The sequence below is a fragment of the Chanos chanos genome, chromosome 1 (genome assembly GCF_902362185.1).
Source record: "Chanos chanos chromosome 1, fChaCha1.1, whole genome shotgun sequence".
Lineage (NCBI taxonomy): Eukaryota > Metazoa > Chordata > Actinopteri > Gonorynchiformes > Chanidae > Chanos > Chanos chanos.
The window spans coordinates 18,870,244-18,891,056 of NC_044495.1; the positions used below are offsets into that span (position 1 = coordinate 18,870,244).

The 20,813-nt window shown below is 40.4% G+C and overlaps 1 protein-coding gene across 2 annotated transcripts in view; it reads right to left on the reverse strand.

The window, feature by feature from the left end:
• Window positions 1–1,845: 1,845 nt before the first annotated feature.
• rap1b (RAP1B, member of RAS oncogene family) overlaps window positions 1,846–20,813 on the reverse strand; it is a 37,770-nt gene continuing 18,802 nt past the window's right edge. For both annotated transcript variants that reach the window (XM_030790628.1, XM_030790636.1), the window contains exons 2-8: window positions 16,511–16,590; window positions 9,352–9,420; window positions 8,301–8,357; window positions 6,722–6,862; window positions 5,040–5,183; window positions 2,362–2,477; window positions 1,846–2,024 (exon numbers count right to left, since the gene is read on the reverse strand). In XM_030790628.1, the coding sequence (XP_030646488.1) occupies window positions 2,391–2,477; window positions 5,040–5,183; window positions 6,722–6,862; window positions 8,301–8,357; window positions 9,352–9,420; window positions 16,511–16,570 (558 nt within the window). In that variant the 5' untranslated portion in view covers window positions 16,571–16,590 and the 3' untranslated portion in view covers window positions 1,846–2,024; window positions 2,362–2,390. The remainder of the gene's footprint in view (window positions 2,025–2,361; window positions 2,478–5,039; window positions 5,184–6,721; window positions 6,863–8,300; window positions 8,358–9,351; window positions 9,421–16,510; window positions 16,591–20,813) is intronic.

Here is a 20,813-nt window from a genome sequence, read left to right on the forward strand (position 1 = left end):
ACTGGCTTCACTGCAAGCCTTTGCATGGCAATCCAATTTATTGAACTATAGATGCTCAGTTATACAAAATTGCACCACTTTTAATTAAGGCTTTTTAGTTTACATTTGGCCATCCCTCCCTCCCCCAGCCCTCCATCCAAAGCAGATGATGTTGCATTTCAAATACTGTGGCTCTGGATCAGGACATGGTCTTACACACGAGGAATCAACGTTACGTTGTTTGTTTTGATACACACAAAAGCAACAAGGCATTTTTCTTACAAGATTCAGTCTATGTCAACTTGCAAAGCTGGTCCACACCCAACCAGTGATTATTCTCATATCATGGGTTTCACATTTTACAGTGAATGCAGCTACAAAAGAATTAATAAGGTATGTGTATTTTAAACATTCTGGCTGTAGAAATGTGTCGATCAGAAGGTCTGATGATGCATCATATTATTTTCAATGCTGGAAAAGACACTGTGGAAAAGACATTGTGTTAACAATACATCAAAACACCCCCTGAAGCCATCTTAATGATGAACAAGCTCTTAATTCCCATTTAGTACAATTCTCTTATTAATGCTTTATGTAGTTGCACTGGCTGTAGAACTACCAATTTCTTCATCCTTTACCAACCTGCTTAGAGATACGGGTTCCCCACCCCCACATTCACTACAGATAACCCCAAACTAACAAACAGGAAACAGGTCAAACCAAATATTAAACAGGTGAAACGGTCACAAACAGGCATGGTTGTTTTCTTTACTGACAGGATCCAATATTTGGTTTTCATATCCTCAGTTTACATCAGATGAATGAGCAAGCAAAATGAAGGAAGGGGGGAGGGGCTGCGTACAGTGAGAATCTACAGCAGACAGAAGTGTAGCGAATGACATCACTGATGGCATTTTGTTCAATTCTTTTTTTTTTTTTCTTTCATATTAAAAACCCTCATTTTAAAATATATACTTCCCGGTAGAGTTAGGAGATTTTGTGATAATGGGCTGCATTGTTCAGTGTGAAACAAACCAACAAGAGGCAACAGTGGAAGAATGTGGAGCTACTTTCTTCAGTGCTCTCAATAGTGATGCCTCACACTGAAATGTAGAGTCCATTTCAACAACGTCCCCCCTGGAAAACCCCCACTGTACAAACATCTTTGTAAACAAGAAAAAAGAAACCCAAGTATGGCAGAAGAGATGGATTTTTTTTCTATTTTTCCTTTTTTGATTTTTCTGAAAGAAAAAAAAAATATAATCTAGACACACATTTGAAGGCAACATCTTAGGCTAAAGACATGATAGAGACAGAAAATTCATTATATTTTTTTAAACTTTTTACACGTACATCACTGGTATCCACAGGTTTTTCTAAGATAAAACTTATATCAATAGTTGTCGCAATATAACGTCTCAGCAGAGCAAAATCTAGACACTTTAAAAAAAAAAAAAATAATTTGCAAGAAATAAAGAAAAGAAAGTTTAGGAAAATAAAAAGGAGCCAAAAAGTTACAAAAAAAGAAAAAGAAATCAAAGGATCAAAGTTAGCAGTAGGAAATGGACTATATAGGCGCTCTTTGGACTTCCTCTCATCTCTGGCTAAAATAGTGGTGCTTATAAATATCGCATCATTGTAATTGCCATGGCAACGTGCACAGTCTGGTTAGACATCCATTCCTTACATTTACAACGGTGGGTGTCTCCGTTAACAATAACACTGTGTGTAGGCTCTGGATTTTTTAAATTCTTTTATGTACTTTTCTCATTTATCCATTTACTTCTTTATTTCATTTGCATACAGTTAGAATATATATATTTATATATTTATATATTTATAAGTAAAAATCTCTTTCTTGCGACACTGGAAAGTGATGATGGTTATCTATGTGCAAAAAACTGGCGTGGTACTGTAGTTTTGATTCCGTTGGTTGGTTTGATTTTTGTTAAAGGGGCATCACCACACAGGAAAGTCCATTCGATGTTAGATTTAAGTAACGTCGGAATGCTGGCACTGCTGAGAGACACAGCAGCAAATCAGACCTGTGAGAGCAAAGAGAAAGTGAGAGAGATCAAACGTGTTTCATCTACTGAATTACCTACTCCAAACACCACATACATTTACATCAAGAGTTGATGTCAAATGTATTCTGGGATATTGAGTTTCCTGAGAAAACCCATAAATACCCATTTAGGATTTTAGAAAAAGTATACTGGATTTAACATAAGATTTAAGTGATTTCTCTCTTCTTGTTGCTGTATTCAACTGTATGACCTGTTTTTCTCCCTTTCAGTAACATGCGAGGCATACATGTTTGTTGAGGCAGAGAAGAAATGATGGATTAATGTGGTGCAAACACTCTGGGTCTTATTCTCTCACCTGGCTCAGAGCAACTGAACAGCTGTGTATTAAAGCAGCTGGCAGGTAGACTTTTTGCGCTGCTTCCCTTGTACTGGGGTTTTCCTGTTGATTTGCCGCACCAAGTCATAGAAGATCTGAGGAAACATGGAAACATCATTTTCTCTGAAATGTGTTTTTTCAGTCACTCAGTGGGTGCTTACCAGGTTCTATACAAACAGCCAGCATCAACTGCATTTTACATGACACTATCAGATCAAATCGCTTTAAAAATAAGTCAACATTTCTCCAGACAGTTTGTCACACTTCATCACTCGTGATGACAAAATGATTCTCTGGGCCAGAATGGACATGACACAGACGGATCATCCTGTCACTGCAACGGATGATAAAAATCACAGACATTTCCCTCCTCCAGGAGCTTATTGAATTGTGTCACCACCATCAATCAACATGGTCAAATATTGTCAAATGTTCATAGAACATTTAGCAATGTTTTCAAACTTATAATTTTATAAATCACATCACATAATGGCAGCTAAGATTAGGAGGACATACCACAAATGCGTCTGACAAAGTTTTTTTTTTTTTTTTTCCTATGATAAAAAGCTACAGATGATTAACTGAGGTGAACAGTTTAGGGGAAAAAAAGTAAAATCAAAGCATCAAGATGTGAAGTATCCCACAGAAGAGCGGAAAGTGAAAGGCAGGAAAAACACATTTGAAAAACGATGGGTTCCAAAGCATTTTTTAGCATGCAAATTAAGTGTTGCCTACTTTCTCGCCTAATGAAATTTCCTGGGGTAAAACACAGCTAGGACAGCAGTGATGAATAAACAAGTTGATTTTGACTGAGAGAACTGAGAATCTGTATCTGAAAGATGATCACAGTTCAGCAATGGCTGGCATGCAAATGAAGAAATTCAGAAATAAACAAAAATGATCAAAACAAATCACTAGTATAAAGCATATCATTCACTAAACAAGTCTCCCTACTCCAAAACTTGTCATTTGCTTTTTCAAGCTTGGAAGACCTGTCCTAAGGTACAGTAAATGGTTTCTGTCTTACTATAAGAGGGCCATTACGCTGACTGAATCAGTGTGGGAAGGCTGGAAAGCCACCAAAATGTGCCACCTGTGTCTACTTAGAATGACCTCCCTACTCATCCAAAAGCCCTACTCTCCTGTCGCTTGATGAATGTACCAACCTAGGTATTCTTAAATCGTGTAAAAATCAATAACAGAACAAAAAATGAAAAATTCTCTGATGAAAATGCATTTCATTCACATGCATATGGCCAAGAGTCAGCAGATGAACCTTGGCAATTATTTCCTGTCCACAGAAATTCATTTTCACCAGTTTAAAATGAATACTTTGGTTCCATCTGGCATCATTTGTAATACGTCTAGCAGAACGATGTGTGTGGATCGCAGGAAGCCTAATCTGTGTTTATGGATTCCAATTTGGGGTTGCAATTTACCAAAAGCCACTTTCTCTTATTATAAAAGGTAATTGGTTTGAAAGAATTAATAGAGAGTACACTTGGATGATTGACAGAAGTGTAGCAAGAAGCTTCCTCAAAAAGTAGACGCTTAAGGTACAGACCGAAGTTAAGCCACTTAGCCACAGTCAGCTTTTCATTGCCTGATTGCAAAAGTTGTGCTCCTACAGTGGCTTTATTGAATAGATGTCTAGATTTTGCTTACAGAGAAGAGGAGATTTACTGATGATGCTTTTTTGTTTCCAAAGGCTGCTAGGATGACGAGAGCCACAGCAAGGAGGAGGCCTTTACTGATGATCTAACATCAGCCTCCTCCGCTTCTCTCCTAACCTGAATCATCATAAATTGAATTCCTGGATGGGGAGAAGTCCAAGACTAAACCTCATACTGAATTAAAACTGCAATTTGATTCCTGACTAGGCCTGATTCTTTTCTGAGAAATCAGGCCATTCCATTTAAGAGCACAGATGATCATGGGCCAGCAGTGTAGTCTCCGTTCCAACTGATATCATAAAGCACTGGAGGACACCAAAGCCAGCAAACTGCTCTAACAGAAGAATTCCTGCTAACTGAAATGGCCACTAAATTATTCTCTCAGTCAATCCTGTTAAACACAGCACCTAACTGTATTAGCCTGCAGATGATTTGCTGGTTACTAACATGTGACCCTCATCATATAAAGTCAAGTCACTGATTGACAATGGCCAGCTCCTGTTGCCATGGAACCCTACACACACGGCATTCCACGGGGATGTCAGTCCTATCACGTCTGACATCAGCTTATTGAAGGTTAGCTTGAGACAACTGATGAGCTGAGCCCTTGAGATCATCTCTAAGCTGGTCTAGAACTAGGCAAACAATACTGCTGCATGAATATGGACACTACCGCAACTACTTCAGTTCCTTTTGGTCTGCTATGCTAGACTTAGATGAGATCAGTCTCACGTTAAAAAAAAAAAAAAACGATTTGAAAGAAGAATCCTTTGTGTAAAAAGCACACAAAGGCAACACAATGTAATATCTTGAAGTCTGCAAAGCAAACGCCATCTTAAACTGATAGGCAATGTTCAGGAAAAACTTGTAATTTAATGTACAAAGTTAAACATAACACATTTGGAATAAAAGTCACACAGATTTATTCTAAAAAAAAATGAAAGGAATCCAAAAAACTGACCACTAATGCCTTAATAGGCTCACCTCATTGACGTTAATCTTAGACTTTGCGGAGGACTCCAGGAAGGCGCAGCTGTTCCACTGGCGAGCCAGGTTCTGACCTTGTTCCTTGCCCACCACGCGCTCATCCTCTAGATCACATTTATTCCCCACCAGGATCATGGGCACCTGACACAACATAAGGGAGCACAGGAAGTCTCAAAGGCAGGGACTTTGGTGAGAACAGAAAGGAAAAAATGTGATCCAATCAAATCATGGTGAATCCAAAAAAAAAAGAAAAAGAAAAGAATGCATGTACAGTTACAGAACTACTTTAATCAATAGTGAAAATATGACTTGTCAGTAAAAGAGAGATGAATAAGAGTGACTGAATAGATAATTGAACTAAAGGTTGTGTAGTAACAATCCGAATAAAAGTGATCTTAAAAGCATTGGCAGTTACATCATAACTTCCTGAATATCCTGAAAGTGGCACCTCTACATTTATTAATGGCTCAACTGATAATACTTCTTAGTAAACTGAATTCAAACGTGTGCGGTTTTATGAAAAGGACAAAGAATGAAAAGAAGTAAATGGAGGAAAACAAAAAAGAAGGTGTGAAAAAGGTGTGCTATAAGCATGTTTTGGCCGACTACCTCAAAGAGGTGAAAAGACATGAGGTAGACATACAGCAGACCATTGCACACAAGCTAAGAAAACTTCAGTAGGGACTAACACAAGAATATGACAGTCCGAGCATTGACATTTCAAGCACATCTAACAGACATTACATTTTGGCACACACCACCTTCCACTGAGCTCTCATATTGTTGAGTTACTCACTGCCTTCCTGAGCAAGGAACAATAAAAAAAGATACTCCGCTTTAAGGATTTTTGGGCACTTCAAGAGCCAAACTGTAAAGGAAGTTGTAGAACAAAAAGGAAGCCCTCCCCCTTACAGTGTTCCATTTCCCTCCCTCGCTACGACTGACAGGCTGGAGATCAAATCAAGCACAAAGGTCACTGACAGTTGTTTCTCAGACCACTACACAGAAATGTAACAATGAGACTGGATCTGTGGTAATGACACTGAGCTCTGTTTTACTGCAGACAAAATGAGGAAGATGACAGGTCAGAGAATGCACCACCCTTTTTCTTCTAATCTATTAAAAATTGGTCTATAATGGGCATGACAACAAACAGAAGCACACCCACTAACACTTCCCTTGCACTTGGATTCATTTCCTCGCGAGCCCTTGTGTACACACCACAAATCTGTACTTTGACCTGTTGCGAACTGAATAAAATAGGAATTCAAAGATGATGTTCAGGAACCACACAGAACCATGAATTAAGTTTTATAAAACTTTATCCCTACGAACAACAGCCACACCCAAAACTTCCTCTCTTTTTCACAATCACCTTGGCGACAAAAGAACATACTGAACACAAGCTGAGAGAGGACACAAAGGGAAACCTGTACAGAAAATCCAAAGACAGTACTCTGTGTTTGAGAGCAGTCCACTGTGTCTGCCTGAGAGAGGGGGTCTGCTCTGTTATTGGCCTTTCAGAAAGACAAGGCATTTCAGACATCAAAGCGTTATCCTGGCAGAGGACGACTGGTCAACTGAAGGAAGTGAATAACAGATGGATAGATGAACTGATGAGAGGATGGATGTGGTAGAAATACGTGTAAAAAGGTTTGGGCGCAGGGGGTGCCGCTTACATCATCAGTGTCTTTGACTCGCAGAATCTGTTCTCTCAAGTCCTGCAGGTCATTGAACGTGGACTGTGCCGTTATGGAGTATACAAGTGCAAAGCCCTGGCCATTCTTCATATACAGATCTCTCATGGCTGTGAATTGCTCCTGAATGAGAGGAAGAGAGAAATGCAAAACTTCAGAAAATTAAGACCAATTATTATTCACCCCAGGCAAATTTTGGTCACAACACTCAATACTGTTTTAACACATTTGAACAAGTTTATTTGGAATTAAACATTTACATCATTTATATTCAGAATTTTTAAAAAACCTGGATGTCTCCTGATTACATTCTGACACAGTATTAAACTGTCTCCCGTTTGAACAGTGACTTTGTACTGTGACCGCATACGCATGTGAGATGCCAGTAATGAGGGAACAATGCCACCATTAGTTTACTTGCCCCAAAAGACTGAACCTCTAAACTACTAACAAGCAAAGTCTGGGCTTATATTTCCCAGGCTGAGTAGGAAGCTGCCACACATCAGGTCAACATCATGACAGAAGGAGAGAGATAATTACTTGAATATCCAGATGTCTCCATTCTCATTAGGAGCATTGCTGGACAATGAGAATACAGGGATATATGGTACGTTGTGTAAAAAAAACATATACATGAGCATATAGACTTAGACTCTGATCAAACAGTTTGGTTCATAGGGTCTCTGACTGAAATAGCTATTAAAGATAATGACTGTGCTAACAATCTCAGATATGGATGGTATGGTACTGCTGTTCTCTCTGCATTTCACTTCATTTTGATTGGTTTTGAAAAAAAAAAAAAAAAAGAGGCAGGCAGAACTAGTCAGGGGGGCCTACAGAGATGTTGTAAAAGGGACTGACTGCCATCTTGACTCTTCTATCTGAGCCAATGGTGTCATTCTGGGAATGGGAGCTCAAGGACAGCATTCACCATCTGTCATAACAACTCTGGTGCCGTAAAACAAAAAAAGTGTGAAATTGGAGAAATGCCCCATCTCCTCAGGGAATGGGCTCACTCTCTCCTGCTCCTGGCACCTATGTAAGGAGGGGTGGGGTTTTCCGCTATCCTCTGTCATTCACGGTCATATTCACACACAGACATGCACCAACACCCCTGTACACCTTTGGAAAAGAAGTGCCCTTGTTTGGCTTCAATCAGTAAGGGACTTGCACTCCCCTGCAATATTCAGGAGGACTCACATCAATATGGCTTAAATTTGTGATTATATAATCCTTTAACCACTGCCCCACAAACCTAACTTTCTTTCCTTCTTTCTTTTTTTCTGTCCAGTTGTAATTTAATATCTAAAAACATGAAGCATGCCTGTTTTTAAGGAGACAAAGCTTTTGAAACTCAGCTTAACACCTAACACTTTCAGGAACATACATATGGGGTTATTTAGGCCGGTATAATTGTGTCAAAGACATAAATGTAATTAAGCCTTAATGCGATGCTCCTTATGTTGCTTGGCAACCGTGTGGATTGACACCATGAAGTTACAGCCAAAATTAATCTGAATATTTATGTAAACTCTATGTGCACTTTCATTTTCGTTCTTACCGTCCCTGCAGTGTCCAAGATTTCCAACATGCACTGTTGTCCATCTACCTCCACTTGCTGCAAAAGAGAGAGAAAACCAAAACATAATAATAAAAATCAGTCCTTCCCTTGTGAGATTTTACACACAACAGGCTAGCAGCTATCTTCTTACATCTGTAACCCCTGCTTCTGTTCAATTCCCCCACTCCACACCCCCCCTGGGCTGTCCCTATGGAGTCTTCCAGAACAGCTCCTTTCCTGCTGTCTCCTAATTGGGGTGGCAGTGAGGTTCCTCTGTTAATTGCTTGCATGGAGGATACATGCTGGGGTACCATTAGCACGTGATGGACAGAATCCAACTAGAGAAAGGCTTTCCATGGTTCTAACCTCATCAGGGGTGTGGAGGCCCCATGAGATAGAACTGTAGTCAGAAAACCCCAGGTAACTGTGAACTTCAACCCTTTTTCATTTTGAAGTGAACAGTCACTGGTAGATGATACATCTTTGCTTTACCAGGTCTATTTCTATTCCAGTATGAAGCAATTTACTCACTTCAGTCTTGACACTGGGTGACACAGGACACCTTACATTAGATTAGAAAAATCGAATGGGATGGCAGACCTCAGAGGACTTACTGTTAATGTTTGAGTGAAGGCTCATTTTTCTGCCACTGCCCTCACTTCCTCATCTTATTTACTGGTCATTAATAAAGCAAAATGTCAGTGGACAAACCAAACGGAACAGCAATTTACCCTGCCACCATCTCACTTTCTGCCTCGCCAGCAAAATCATAGGCTAATCTACAAAAAAATGGTGTTCAGAAAAAGTCACAGCCAAACACAAAACTCTACAAAAAAGGACCATCTTAGAGACGCTGAGACAGGCTGAAGGAGTAAGTAAAGGGATGACTCATCGACAAGGTGCTGCAATTTGCTAGCAGTTTGGTATTCAGTCCTGCTAACTGATGGTCTAGGCCTACATCCTCTGTTCTCAGATGACTGTCCAGTTCTGGACTTTATACAGGAGAAAGGATCTCTGTTCATCATCAACTGAAGACAGCAGTTTTACTTGCCTTTCTGTAAGAGTCTTCTATTGTGGGGTCATACTTCTCCACAAATATTCCTTGGACAAACTGAACAGTCTGGGGAGAAGAGGGAGAGAAGAGAGATTAGAGAAAATAATTTTTAAAAAGTACAATTACACATCACAGTTAAACGTTCTATCAGACTGTACAACCATCGAACCACAAGTGTGACAGAAACGTGAAATTGAAACTTCCACAAATGAAATATTAGAATTCTCAAAAAGGGTACTTAAACCGTGTTGGCCTTTGATTTTATTATTTCACGGGGTGAGAAAACCAGTTAGGGAAACACTCATCTGAAGAAAACGTCATTTAGAAGAGAGACTGACTGTTAAAACAGTATGCCTATGGCAGAGAGAGTGGTTCTAGACTATGTAAGTACGAGCAAAAATCTGGAGCTATAATGCAAAGACAGTTCCAAAGTGATAAACACTGATGTTGTCCCTGGTCCTGTTTCTGCTCAATGACAACTCTCTATTTAATTTGACAGTTCCAAATTTCAGCTTGTTGCTCTCACTTCAGCAAAAAAAAGAAGAAAAAAAAAATCTTCCCATTAGGTCGTCCATGCCTCTGACCACCTCGTGCTAATGTTACTCAAGACAGAACCACTGTTACGTTCCATGGCGTCAAAAACAGGATCTCTGACAGTGGAGTAGTTAAAGGAAACACTACGAACAGTTTAAATACCTGTGTTATTTGGGCTTCATTATAAAGAGAAAATATTGTAAATGATGCTGCCATCATGGTAAACAGAGGTGGTACATTCCATTCATATTTTGCCTGACACTGTCCTGAGTATTATACATTACTGTATCATACCACTATACTTAAAGCAACACAAATGCGTTTTCAACCTTGCTCTGATGGGGGTCTATTAATGAAAACAGCTCATTATTTATGGTCTTTTGCAATTTGTTAACTGCTAAGGTCAAGCTGTGTTAATTAAGCTGTGTACCAGTTTTGCACCAAAAGAAAAAAACACAGTTTCATAGCCCTTGGTTTGGTTCACAGTATGTGTGTAGTGAACTAGGAATTCCTTTTTTTCCCCCCTCACTTTAGCTCTTCTAAGTGAATTGACTTATTTTTAACATGATACATACTGTCAGTATTCAAGAACATTCCACACAGTTTGTGTTTCTGATGTTGGATAATAAAGTTCATCATAATTTGAAGCCGCTCTGCCTCTTTTTCTATTCAGTTATCACTGTGAGAAAGTATATGGACTGCGCTTATGTGGTGCACATATCCTTTCACTGAGCGGATGATTAGCACAGCTTTACTGAAAATGTTGACCGAGCAACCATTTTAAATAACAAAACATATGGTGTCTTTACACGGACCATTAATAATGTGTTATATTGGAATTAATGAATTCACATAAATGAACAAAGTACATCTAACTTCTAGACTTCTAGAAGCAAGAACCTGTTTTTCTTTTAACAAAGTAGCTGCATAATGATCTGAAAAGCGTGAGCAGCCAGTCATCCTTCTGCAGTCGGCATGCTTCTTGTGTGAAATTTGTATTTGTTTACATTTAAAAAAAAAAGTCAGTTCTGAGTTGGTCCAGTTTTCTCTTATGCCAAACCATAACACAAACCAAACCGTGACCCAAATACCCTGGAACACCCTAAACTGTAAATGACAAACAGTTACACTTCTATATAAAATGTGAACCAAACTGATGCTTTTTAGGTGAGGAAAGCAAACATGGGTTCTAAGGTGAACCCTAAAATATAAAAGAAGGACTGATCCACTTTAGAGAGGTGCAGAGAAGTTTTGCTGAGATTTCAAGCTTTATCCTTGGATAAAAGAAGATTAAGTTCTCTCCCAATTTAATGGGGGTTGTGACTGGCAAGTGTATTTTTGTAAACAGACCATGTCTGATGCCTGGATGGGCTTAGTCAGCCCTACTTCATAAAAAAAAAGGCAAACCTGTGTCAAATACGACAGTCAAACTCATAATGGCAGTTGTTTGAATCACTCACACATCATAAACACCAAATACAAGGTAATTACTCTTTAAGGAATGTGAGCACATATCAAAATGCAATCATTACAGAATGTTCAACTTCAGTGAACTCAGTCAAATAAACAACTGATTCCCAAGGCAACACAGACCGGATCTGGCTTGACTAAATAAGAGTGGGTGGACAGAACAGGCATAAGCCCAAAAGAAAAAAAAAAAGAAACTTTTGATAATTAACAGATACTGATGTTGTAACACACTGTCAGGGGGCTTTAGGCGTTTCCATAGTAACTCAAAGGTTGGAGGAGCAGAAGCTCAGTATTGATGGGACCCTTTTGATCATCCTCCTTATTCCTCATGTCAGCCCAAAAGACCTCAGCAGAACTTAACAAATGCACAGTGCTGACATAGCAACAGAGCACATGCACACAGACACAGATACAAACACAGAAACAGACAGACAGATTGACAGACAGACAGAGACAGAGGGATAGAGACATAAGTTATTAAGATTCTGATTATTATTATAGAATTATTATTGCTATCATTCAGAGCACTTGAGATGGGGGGGCATCATGACAGCAGAGTGATGACCAGGGACACAGAGAGCATCACTATACTAAAAACACATAGTTGACTGGCACAAAAAAGACGCAAAAAAAAAAAAAAGTTTTTTTTGTTTTTTTTTTTTACATTGGATGACGAGAGTAAGAATAAGTCAAAACTGTAATGTAGCAAAATGGGAACAAAACTATTCCAGACAAAGCTTTATTTGCATATAGTGCTAGTAGCAGATTTGAATTGACTAAAGCATCACAGTAGTCATTGAATAGCCTAAGTGACTTCTCTCTCATTCTCTGAGTGTCGTTCTTTTTACAACGCAGTGTCACACAGGCTGAGAGCCAAGGCTGAACAGGGCTCATTACCCTACTGAAGTCTGTCTGAAGTGACGGCCTGTCGGCGTGAGGCATGGGCTCTGTAGGCTCTTCCCATTCAACTTCATCCATTCTCACAATACAGCAGCCAGAGCTACTATTTCTCAATCTACTCCTCAGTCTTTATCACGCCACCTCTGCCTGTAACATGAGACTATTTCTCTCTCACACGCCCTTCCTCTCTCTCTCTCTCTCTCCCTCTCTCTCTCTCTCTCAACCCCTTCCCTCTCCTTCCATCTCAGCTTGAATGACGACATATGGCAAAATTCCAGCAATCCGAATCCAAATTCATCCTTTTACTGTGATATCCATCTCGCATGATCATATTTTCATGTCAGTGTCATTTTGGTTTGATTTGCTATGCAACAGGAAGTCCTGTTTGGCTACCCAGTGTGCTCCACTCTGTAAATAACATCTCATCTAGACACAGGGTTCCAACCAGCTCTGACAAAAGCCCAGTCTGAGACTGACCGGAGATGGCAGAGTATCTGTGAATCTTCTGCCCATCTAAACAAGAGAATTGGTCTCTCTCTCTCTCTCTCTCTCTCATTTCCTTCCTACCTTAATCACAAACACAAACAGTACAAAGTGGGGTGGAGAGGGTAGAGGCTAACAAAACAGTCCCTGCAGTGTCATCTAACAGGGTGATGTGTTTATTATTTTCCTGTCTGGCACTTTCAGCTAGAAGAGCTGGTCCGGCGTACACCTGGAGGTAAGAGTGCAGGCAGCACACAGAGGTGGCTGACTGGCAGGTCGATGGTAGTGTGCTGCCGCAGGGAGGCAATGTCTGCTGATGCAGCACAGTCTAGCTGACGGTTGCCTCAGAGGGGTGAGAAAGAAAAAAGACCACAGTAGGTCTGCGAGTGTGTGTGTGTGTGTGTGTGTGCTGCTCTTAACACAGTTACCCACCTGCCAACAATCCAGAAAAGGGAAGACCAGCTAGAAGATGGGGGAAAAACTTAGGTGCTATACCTGTGTGAAAATGTTCTGCACCACAACCCTGCCCACAAAAAAAAACAAGCCCCGTTTTATCACCCACACACATATGTGGGCATGTCTGTGTGTGTGAATGTGAATGTGTGTGAGAGCAAGAGAAACAGAGATCAAGAGATCTCGATGATTAGATTAACATCCACTCAGCAAAGAGGCAAGCAATGTTCTACTCCAAGCAAGTCCTAACAGTACAAACAACAAACCAACATTCAATGATTTGCACTGGAATTTATGATGCAATTAAGGTCCTGATATTCTAAAACAATGGGTATCATATACACATATTTCATTAGAATGTAAGACTGATTTTTAAATAAAAGCTTGGGGAGGCAAAATGCCCAAAAGGAGCAAATTTAAATTAGATTCTAACACAGAGTTTTTATGCAATGTCAACAGAGTTCTCCTATTCTCACTCTTGTACACACCACACAATCAGGAAGAGGAAGAGAGAGAGAGAGAGAGAGAGAGAACAGGAATTAAAACCAGCAGTTCAATCTTAAAGAGTGCATTGTGCTATTGAGACAATCTGTACCTGCAGTAAATAGCTTCTTTGGACAGCTCCTTTTTAATTTCTGCCTACTGTACTTAAAATGGTCAATTGGCAACAAGAACATTTTAAAAAAAAGAAAAGGCAGTTTCTCAAATGAGTAGAGAGGGTTGAGAAAGAAAAAAGGGAGTATTTAATGACTGGCAGAGTGGGCGTTGAAAAGTGTGAGCAGAACACTGCAGCATATTGTGAGTAATTCAACAGCAAATATCTGATAGCACTTCAATCACAAACTAACAAGTGGTGCCACAAAGCCTCCACACTTCAATAGAAATGAGCTTATCAGGCAACTTTCTCTGTTACAGAAAGGATAAGGGTGAGAAGACAAGGGGTAAACAGTTATGGACAAGTATGTAAGAGGCTTGCAGCTGTATCCTAATTGAAAAAAAAAAACAAAAAAAAACATACAGGTCTACTCAACCATGCTGACCCTAATGTTAATCAGGGGATAATGGATTCTCATGATCCAGACACATATCGTCCAGACTATACAGAAATGTGTCAATGCAGCAGAAGAGTAAAGCAAACATAGTGAGAGGACAATGCTGTGTTGAGGAAATGCTCCAACAATACGCTCTCAGTTATACCAGCTAACCTTCTGCTGGCCCTACGTAATGGTTGGAAGAGAGTGTTACCTAGCAAGAAAAAAACTCTCAATGCATGGATGCATGCAAATTTCAGTGTTTGCTTAGCTGTGTAGTGTAGTGCTGTCATTTAAGGGTATGTGATACACAGCTGTCAGTGGACTCCACTAACTGTCACTGGCCTCGATGTAGAACCCTAGCCTTCACTGACTGGGACTACAGCATTGCTCTGACTAGGTTTCAGATGTGTTTGAGCTAGACAGTGGAGTGCAAAGACCACAAAAATCAAACCTGTTAAACACTCTTCAGCCACAAATGTCCGCTGGAGAACTAGGGAACCTCACTCGCTGATCAAAGTCTTTCTCCAGCTCATCCAGAGACTGTACAGACATTCCAATGTATTATAGTACAGGTACTGTTCTTTAGACAGGGTTAAATGTTAGACTACCACAGAAGACAAATATGAACAAATGGTGCAGTGATCTGATTTTGCACTGTTCACTCACTCATCCTAACTCTCCCCATCAGTAACTTCTTAATGCAGTTGCATTTAGACCTTCACTAACTCAGCATGGCCTTTCACACTGACCTATCCATAGCGCTCCAATTACACCTAATGGACAATAAATGTCTATGCACTGAACTGGATGGGTGGGTGAGGGGTTCTCAAATGCATAGTTGATGCAGGCTGTGCCACATATCAAACCAAGGGGCTCTTTGTTAGACTCCTCAGTGGACTAGGTCAGTCCTCTGTGGCTCCACTCCAACAGACAGGCCATTTGAGTTCAGTGTGATGGAACTAACTAGAAAAGGGGTCATGCAATAAACAGTGACCAGCAGTGCCAACATACTAATTCCAGAAAAGGTAAAGAGTGTTTATAGAAAAACACTGCCATAACCATCACGCATACAAGTTCCTGGAAACGTTATATGTCCTATATCACCTAAACAATAGAAAGCCGAAAGCAAAATACATTTTGATAAGTACAATTCTTAAAATATAACCCTTCTACAGTCAACAACATTACAATGTTTTTACTTTAAACAGAGATAAGACAAAGTTTAGGTCTACACTGGAGTCCTCTGTGGACCTTAAAAGGAAAACGTCAAAGAAGAGCGAGGTTCCTCCTTCTCAAGGCTTTTTCAGTTTGCCGTTTTAACAGGACAATCTAATCCCTTAGGAGTGCCTCAGTACTCTATCAAAATGAATCCAGAGAGCCTCTGGCTCACCATGCTGGGGACAGAGGGAAGTAAGAGACATCAGAGAAGCTCTTTCCTGTCTCCCTAATGTTAATGCTGTTCTTGCTGCTGTTAAGCTGGATCATAATGTTCTACAGGTCTCTTCTCTGTAGGCCTCTGCTGTCTCTTCAGCAAGCTGGCTTTGCAATAGAATGCTGCCATGTAGGCTATGCATTCAGAGAGACGTTGATTGATTTCTGAGAAAAGATGCAATCATGACATTTCAGTTGGCCAGACAGAAGATGTCTGTTGGAGCTGTTTCAGCGGGTGAGATAACTAAACTGAGCTGCACTTCAGGAATGATCAGTAGATTGTTGGTCAAACTATGTTCCCTGTGATACAAGCAGATTAGAACAGACAGTAAAGCAATCTAGACTGTGGGCCTGTCCTCACAACCCCATCGTGATCCATGTGAGGACACATATCCACTAGGGACAAGCAGACTCCCAGATGAAGGGGGGGGGCGAGGGCTAGAAAATGGAGCAGACCATGCTGAATTCTTTGGAAAGAAAGGAAGTTACACACTGCTGATTGTGTCCCCACAGGTTTAACACCAGATTTGCAGTATATGCCTCTTGAAGCACAGGGCAAACTGCAGTGCAGAGCAGTGGGAGTACATTCCAAATCAAATGCAACATTCATAAGACAACAGTTCTACAGATTCTTTCAGTCTGAGAGTATGTCAGATTGGGGGAATATCTTCATCAGATCTGGATACTGAAATACACAACGCAGAGCTTCTAAACTCTGCAATCTAAAAAACGATTAAACGTCTGCATCCATATGGTCAGTGGAAAAGAGCTTTGATAAGTTTTTCGTGTTGTTACTGTTAACTTTAAACAGTCTGTAGTGATACAATGAGAGTGGATGTGAAGTCCCTTACCAAAGCAGACTTGCCGACACCTCCAGAGCCGAGGACTACTAACTTGTATTCACGCATCATGCAGTGTGTCTGTAAGCCACCTGGAGACAAACAGGAGAGGGTCAGTCTGAGAGGGAAGAGTTGACACAATCATCAAACACATTTGCAAGTGCAGTAGAGGAGATTTCCACACTTGACATATGGGGTAATTTCTGAACAGCCTACTACCAGAATCCTGAAGCTCTAACCCTTCTGATACCAGCACCACCCTCAGTCAAGCCCTTAGTTATGATTAGTCATGCGAAAAACTAACTATCTGTTTAGTCTAATTTAGTTTGGTTTTAGAATTATGACTAGTAATGCTAAAAAGCTAATTATTTACAACTAGTAAGGCCTTCACTGTTACTTCACGATAGTTAACAATCTGTAACCCAACTGTATGCAACTCTCATTTCTCGACTGTTGTGTGAAGCTTCCTGTGACACTCAGCAAGGTGTCGATTTCCTTCCTAAGACTAGCTACAAAGTAGTGGATGACCCTATTAGCAAAGGTTACAAAAGTCTTTCACAGCATCTCCAAAAGGTCACTAAGGGGCTGAAACACAGCAGAGTACTGTTCATGAGAATATTCTCTGTGATAAAGGGACAGAGTTAGAAATCTGGACATCTGCATTACACTTATACTCCTCCTCAAAAGACGAAGAAAAAAAAACAAGTCCTGATGTTGACATTGTCAAGGATCATATTTAGAGCAATACAAACAAACACAATTTTAACTGCTCCCCACCCAAACTCTCCTGCCACTCCAAGCCTTGTTTCAGTTCTCTTGTATTTAGCATACTCAGGCTGTACTCTGACTAATTCAATAACATTCAGCGAAAACTGTCACGTATATAGTGGTTTAGAAGGTCATAAATATGTTAAATAACGCAGCGTCTTTTCCTCTTTCTCCACATACTCCTACCAGCCCACAGTTCTGACAGTCCCAGCAGAAGAAAATATTAAGTGCAGGAGAATAAAGTTGGAGCGGTGGTGACAGGAGCTGTACTTTGGAGACAGCAGTAAATGGGTATAAGCACAAAATCTGGAGCCAGTTATATGGACACAGAAAACTCTAAAAGGGGGGAATAATGTGTAGTTACTCAAACCTAATGCAATAGAATACAAGGCCATTTGAGTCATAAAAGCCATAGGCCTCTCCCTCGCTCAATGAGAATAACTTCCCACCAGAGAGCAAATCTTCAGCCGTCAGCTAATGCTTAGCTTTCCGTTTATGTTGGCAAAGGAATGGAGCAATGTCGAAAAGCAAGAGGGAAAAGGAAACAGGGCTCCGAGAACAAAAATGGCAGATAAATGGGAAAGACAATGAGAAAGAGGTTTGACTTACAAAATCTCCCAAGGAAGCAAGCTCATGACGACAGTTTGAAATGGTTCCATTTCCGAAAAGGCACATTGAAATGATTATCAGATTGATTAGCTGAGATTAACCAAACACACTTGCGAGTATTTTGGAGAGCTGTGCGCTACATTCATTTCATGCCTCAACACCAACAATAAGACTGAGGTAAACAGCCATAGATGGCCCACATCTGCTCAATCTGACATCAGCTTGGAAGAATCTTAAAAACGAAAGTGCTCAGAATGGTTCGGCTTTTTTTCAACAAGCAGGAAGAAGACTGCAGTTTTATCAAAGCAGAACAGTGTGTGTTGTCTGCTGGGGTAACAATACCACACAAAACTACAAGGTTTTTAAAAGGTGAGAAAAACTGAGGGGGCGCAGAACATTCACTGAACTGCCTAAAATTGATCCGACTTAATGCAGCAGACTTCCATGTGCTGCAATGCTTTATTAACTTTCTAATGAAATAAATACTTCTTAATGAATACTTTGAGGAGGAGTTACAAGTGTAAGTGAACTTTGTTTTCTTTTACTATTTGAAACATGACCACATGTACTGTGTGCAACTGCTGTTTGTACAATATACCAGCTGATTGGGTGTAAGCTTGTGTATGTGGGGGGAAACTTTACAGTTACTGAAATAATACTTGCATGGTGTGACAGGGCGGATTTTAACAGGAAGTAATACTTCATCATCGCCACTTCCCTCCCCCTCATACACAAACACCACACCCCTTGAGGGGTATAAAGTGAAGCAACATACAGCTCGGCTTAAAATAATCACTCGCTCTAGCATGAATCCAAAACAAAACACAATGTCTTCCTATGAACAGCGCGGCTGAAGTATTGCCATTTTGTCTCAGGGCAAGGCAGCACATATGGGAGGATTTACACTTTCACACTGACAATCTAACCCAGTCTAAACAAAAGAGCTGGTGTATCTAGAACTGCCATTTTACTTCTGTCCAAAAAAACCACCATGGAAACAGACAGTCAAGACAGACTTGAATAGGTTTGATTCAAACTAATCTACCATCGCAAATGTGTGAACAACTTGCTGAAAAATGCATGATTATAATCCATTCAGTATATGGTAAGAGAGATCTGTGAAATGGTATTCCATTGTATTTATGGTGTGTGTGTGTGTTAGTTTATGACTAAGAAAACAGGGGACAGTTTGGCCCTTTATTGGACATAGGTTTGTATGTAAGGGAAAGTCTGTAATATATGTGGTTGGTGAAAATCTCAGATATGTACAGTTATAAACAGGGCTCTGTCTGCTCCCTCAACAGCTGGTTCTCCTAAATAAAACTCTGCTTCGACTTAAACTCACTGAATAAAAACAACAAGAGCATAGAGCATGGTTTCATCATTCTGTCTGGTGTTCTTACCAATATGTCAGGGGTGCCTTTGTCAAACAAAACAAGATTCTGCTAGCACAAATTTGAGAAGTTCAAAGTGATATAAAATGAGAAGTAACACAGCCTGTCAAAAAGCGCACACACGCGCGCGCGCACACACACACACACGCTCTGAGGTCTTAGAATATGATTTCTGGGCTGTCTAACTATGCTAGGAGCAGAGAGGAACAGGACTCAAAAAGCCAAGGTCAAAAGTTGAGCTGTCAAAAAGGCAAGCAGAGGAGGGACCAAAAAGATGATGTCCTTGCCAAAGGAGCCAAACTCCTTTGGGTGGCGCAGTTCCTTAACCGGGTATGCTAGGAAGGACTAGATGCAGTATTAAGAAAGAATGATTTGCAGAACTTAAAGGATAAAGTTATCTGTAAAGTTTTATATTACAGCCAGTCTGTATACCCAGTCATATTTTGCCTTCGGGTGCCCTCACATACGGTCGAGAAGTCTCCATGAAGCAGAAGGAAATTCATTTCACCACTGACAAAAAGATCTGACCCAATGATCTGGCAGTTATCTAACTTACTGCCTCACTATCCAATCTTTTAAAATGAGGATAAGGAAGAAGTGGCTTAAAGGGAAGTACTGGATTAATAGAAGCCTGGGAGGTAAAATGTGACCTAGACAGGCTGCTTGTTGTCTTCTCAAACAGGCACCCACCAGTATAAGAACAAAAGGCCCAAGAGTGAAGACATCCTACATGTTTCAAAGCACCATTTCAATGGAAGATATAGGTCAGTTAACATACGGGTCAATGGAAACATCTGAAGATATAGTGGAACCACTGGGCCCAGTTGACATGTTCGGAAATCCGTTAAGAGAATTCTGTCAATTCTGTTCTCCTTCGTATGTTACACAGGTGTTTCCTCACTGACAGACAGCACAACCTTACAAATAGAATGGTGTTGATACAAAACAGCACCACCTGTAAATGTCCTACAAGGGAGTATGACAACACAGCAACAGGAAAATAATAACTCTAAATATGGAAAGGATTAATGTGTGACATATTAACCACCGAGTATAAAGTAAACAACCAATGTAAGCAAAGTTTCCATTTGCACACATGGTAAAAGCATGAGTGTGTTGATTTTTCTCCACATTCCTGTCAAAGGGGGGGACATTGTCACAATTTTATCTGAGTGCTGAAGGACACAGCCGCACTCACACATTACACAAACCAAAGTGTGTGATAAAATAACCTCATGAGCTACACTGCAGTTTGGCAATGTACCACAAGGCCAACCATACTGCAGAATTCAGTACAGTGCTACCTTCAGACTGCTCTTTGCATCCCCAGAATGGTTGGGATACACTGGGCATATCTCTGAAGGGAGGGGGACAGTGATGCTTTGGCCTTGGGGTGGGCTCTATCTGCTGGACAGCATGCTGTTTGGGCCACTTAAAGGCACTGAACTGATAAACGGCTCAGCGGCAATACAGGCAGCAACTATCTAACACAGAGCTAACAAGTGCAGAATAAAATTAAGCCTCGTCAAAGCACAAAGCAAGCA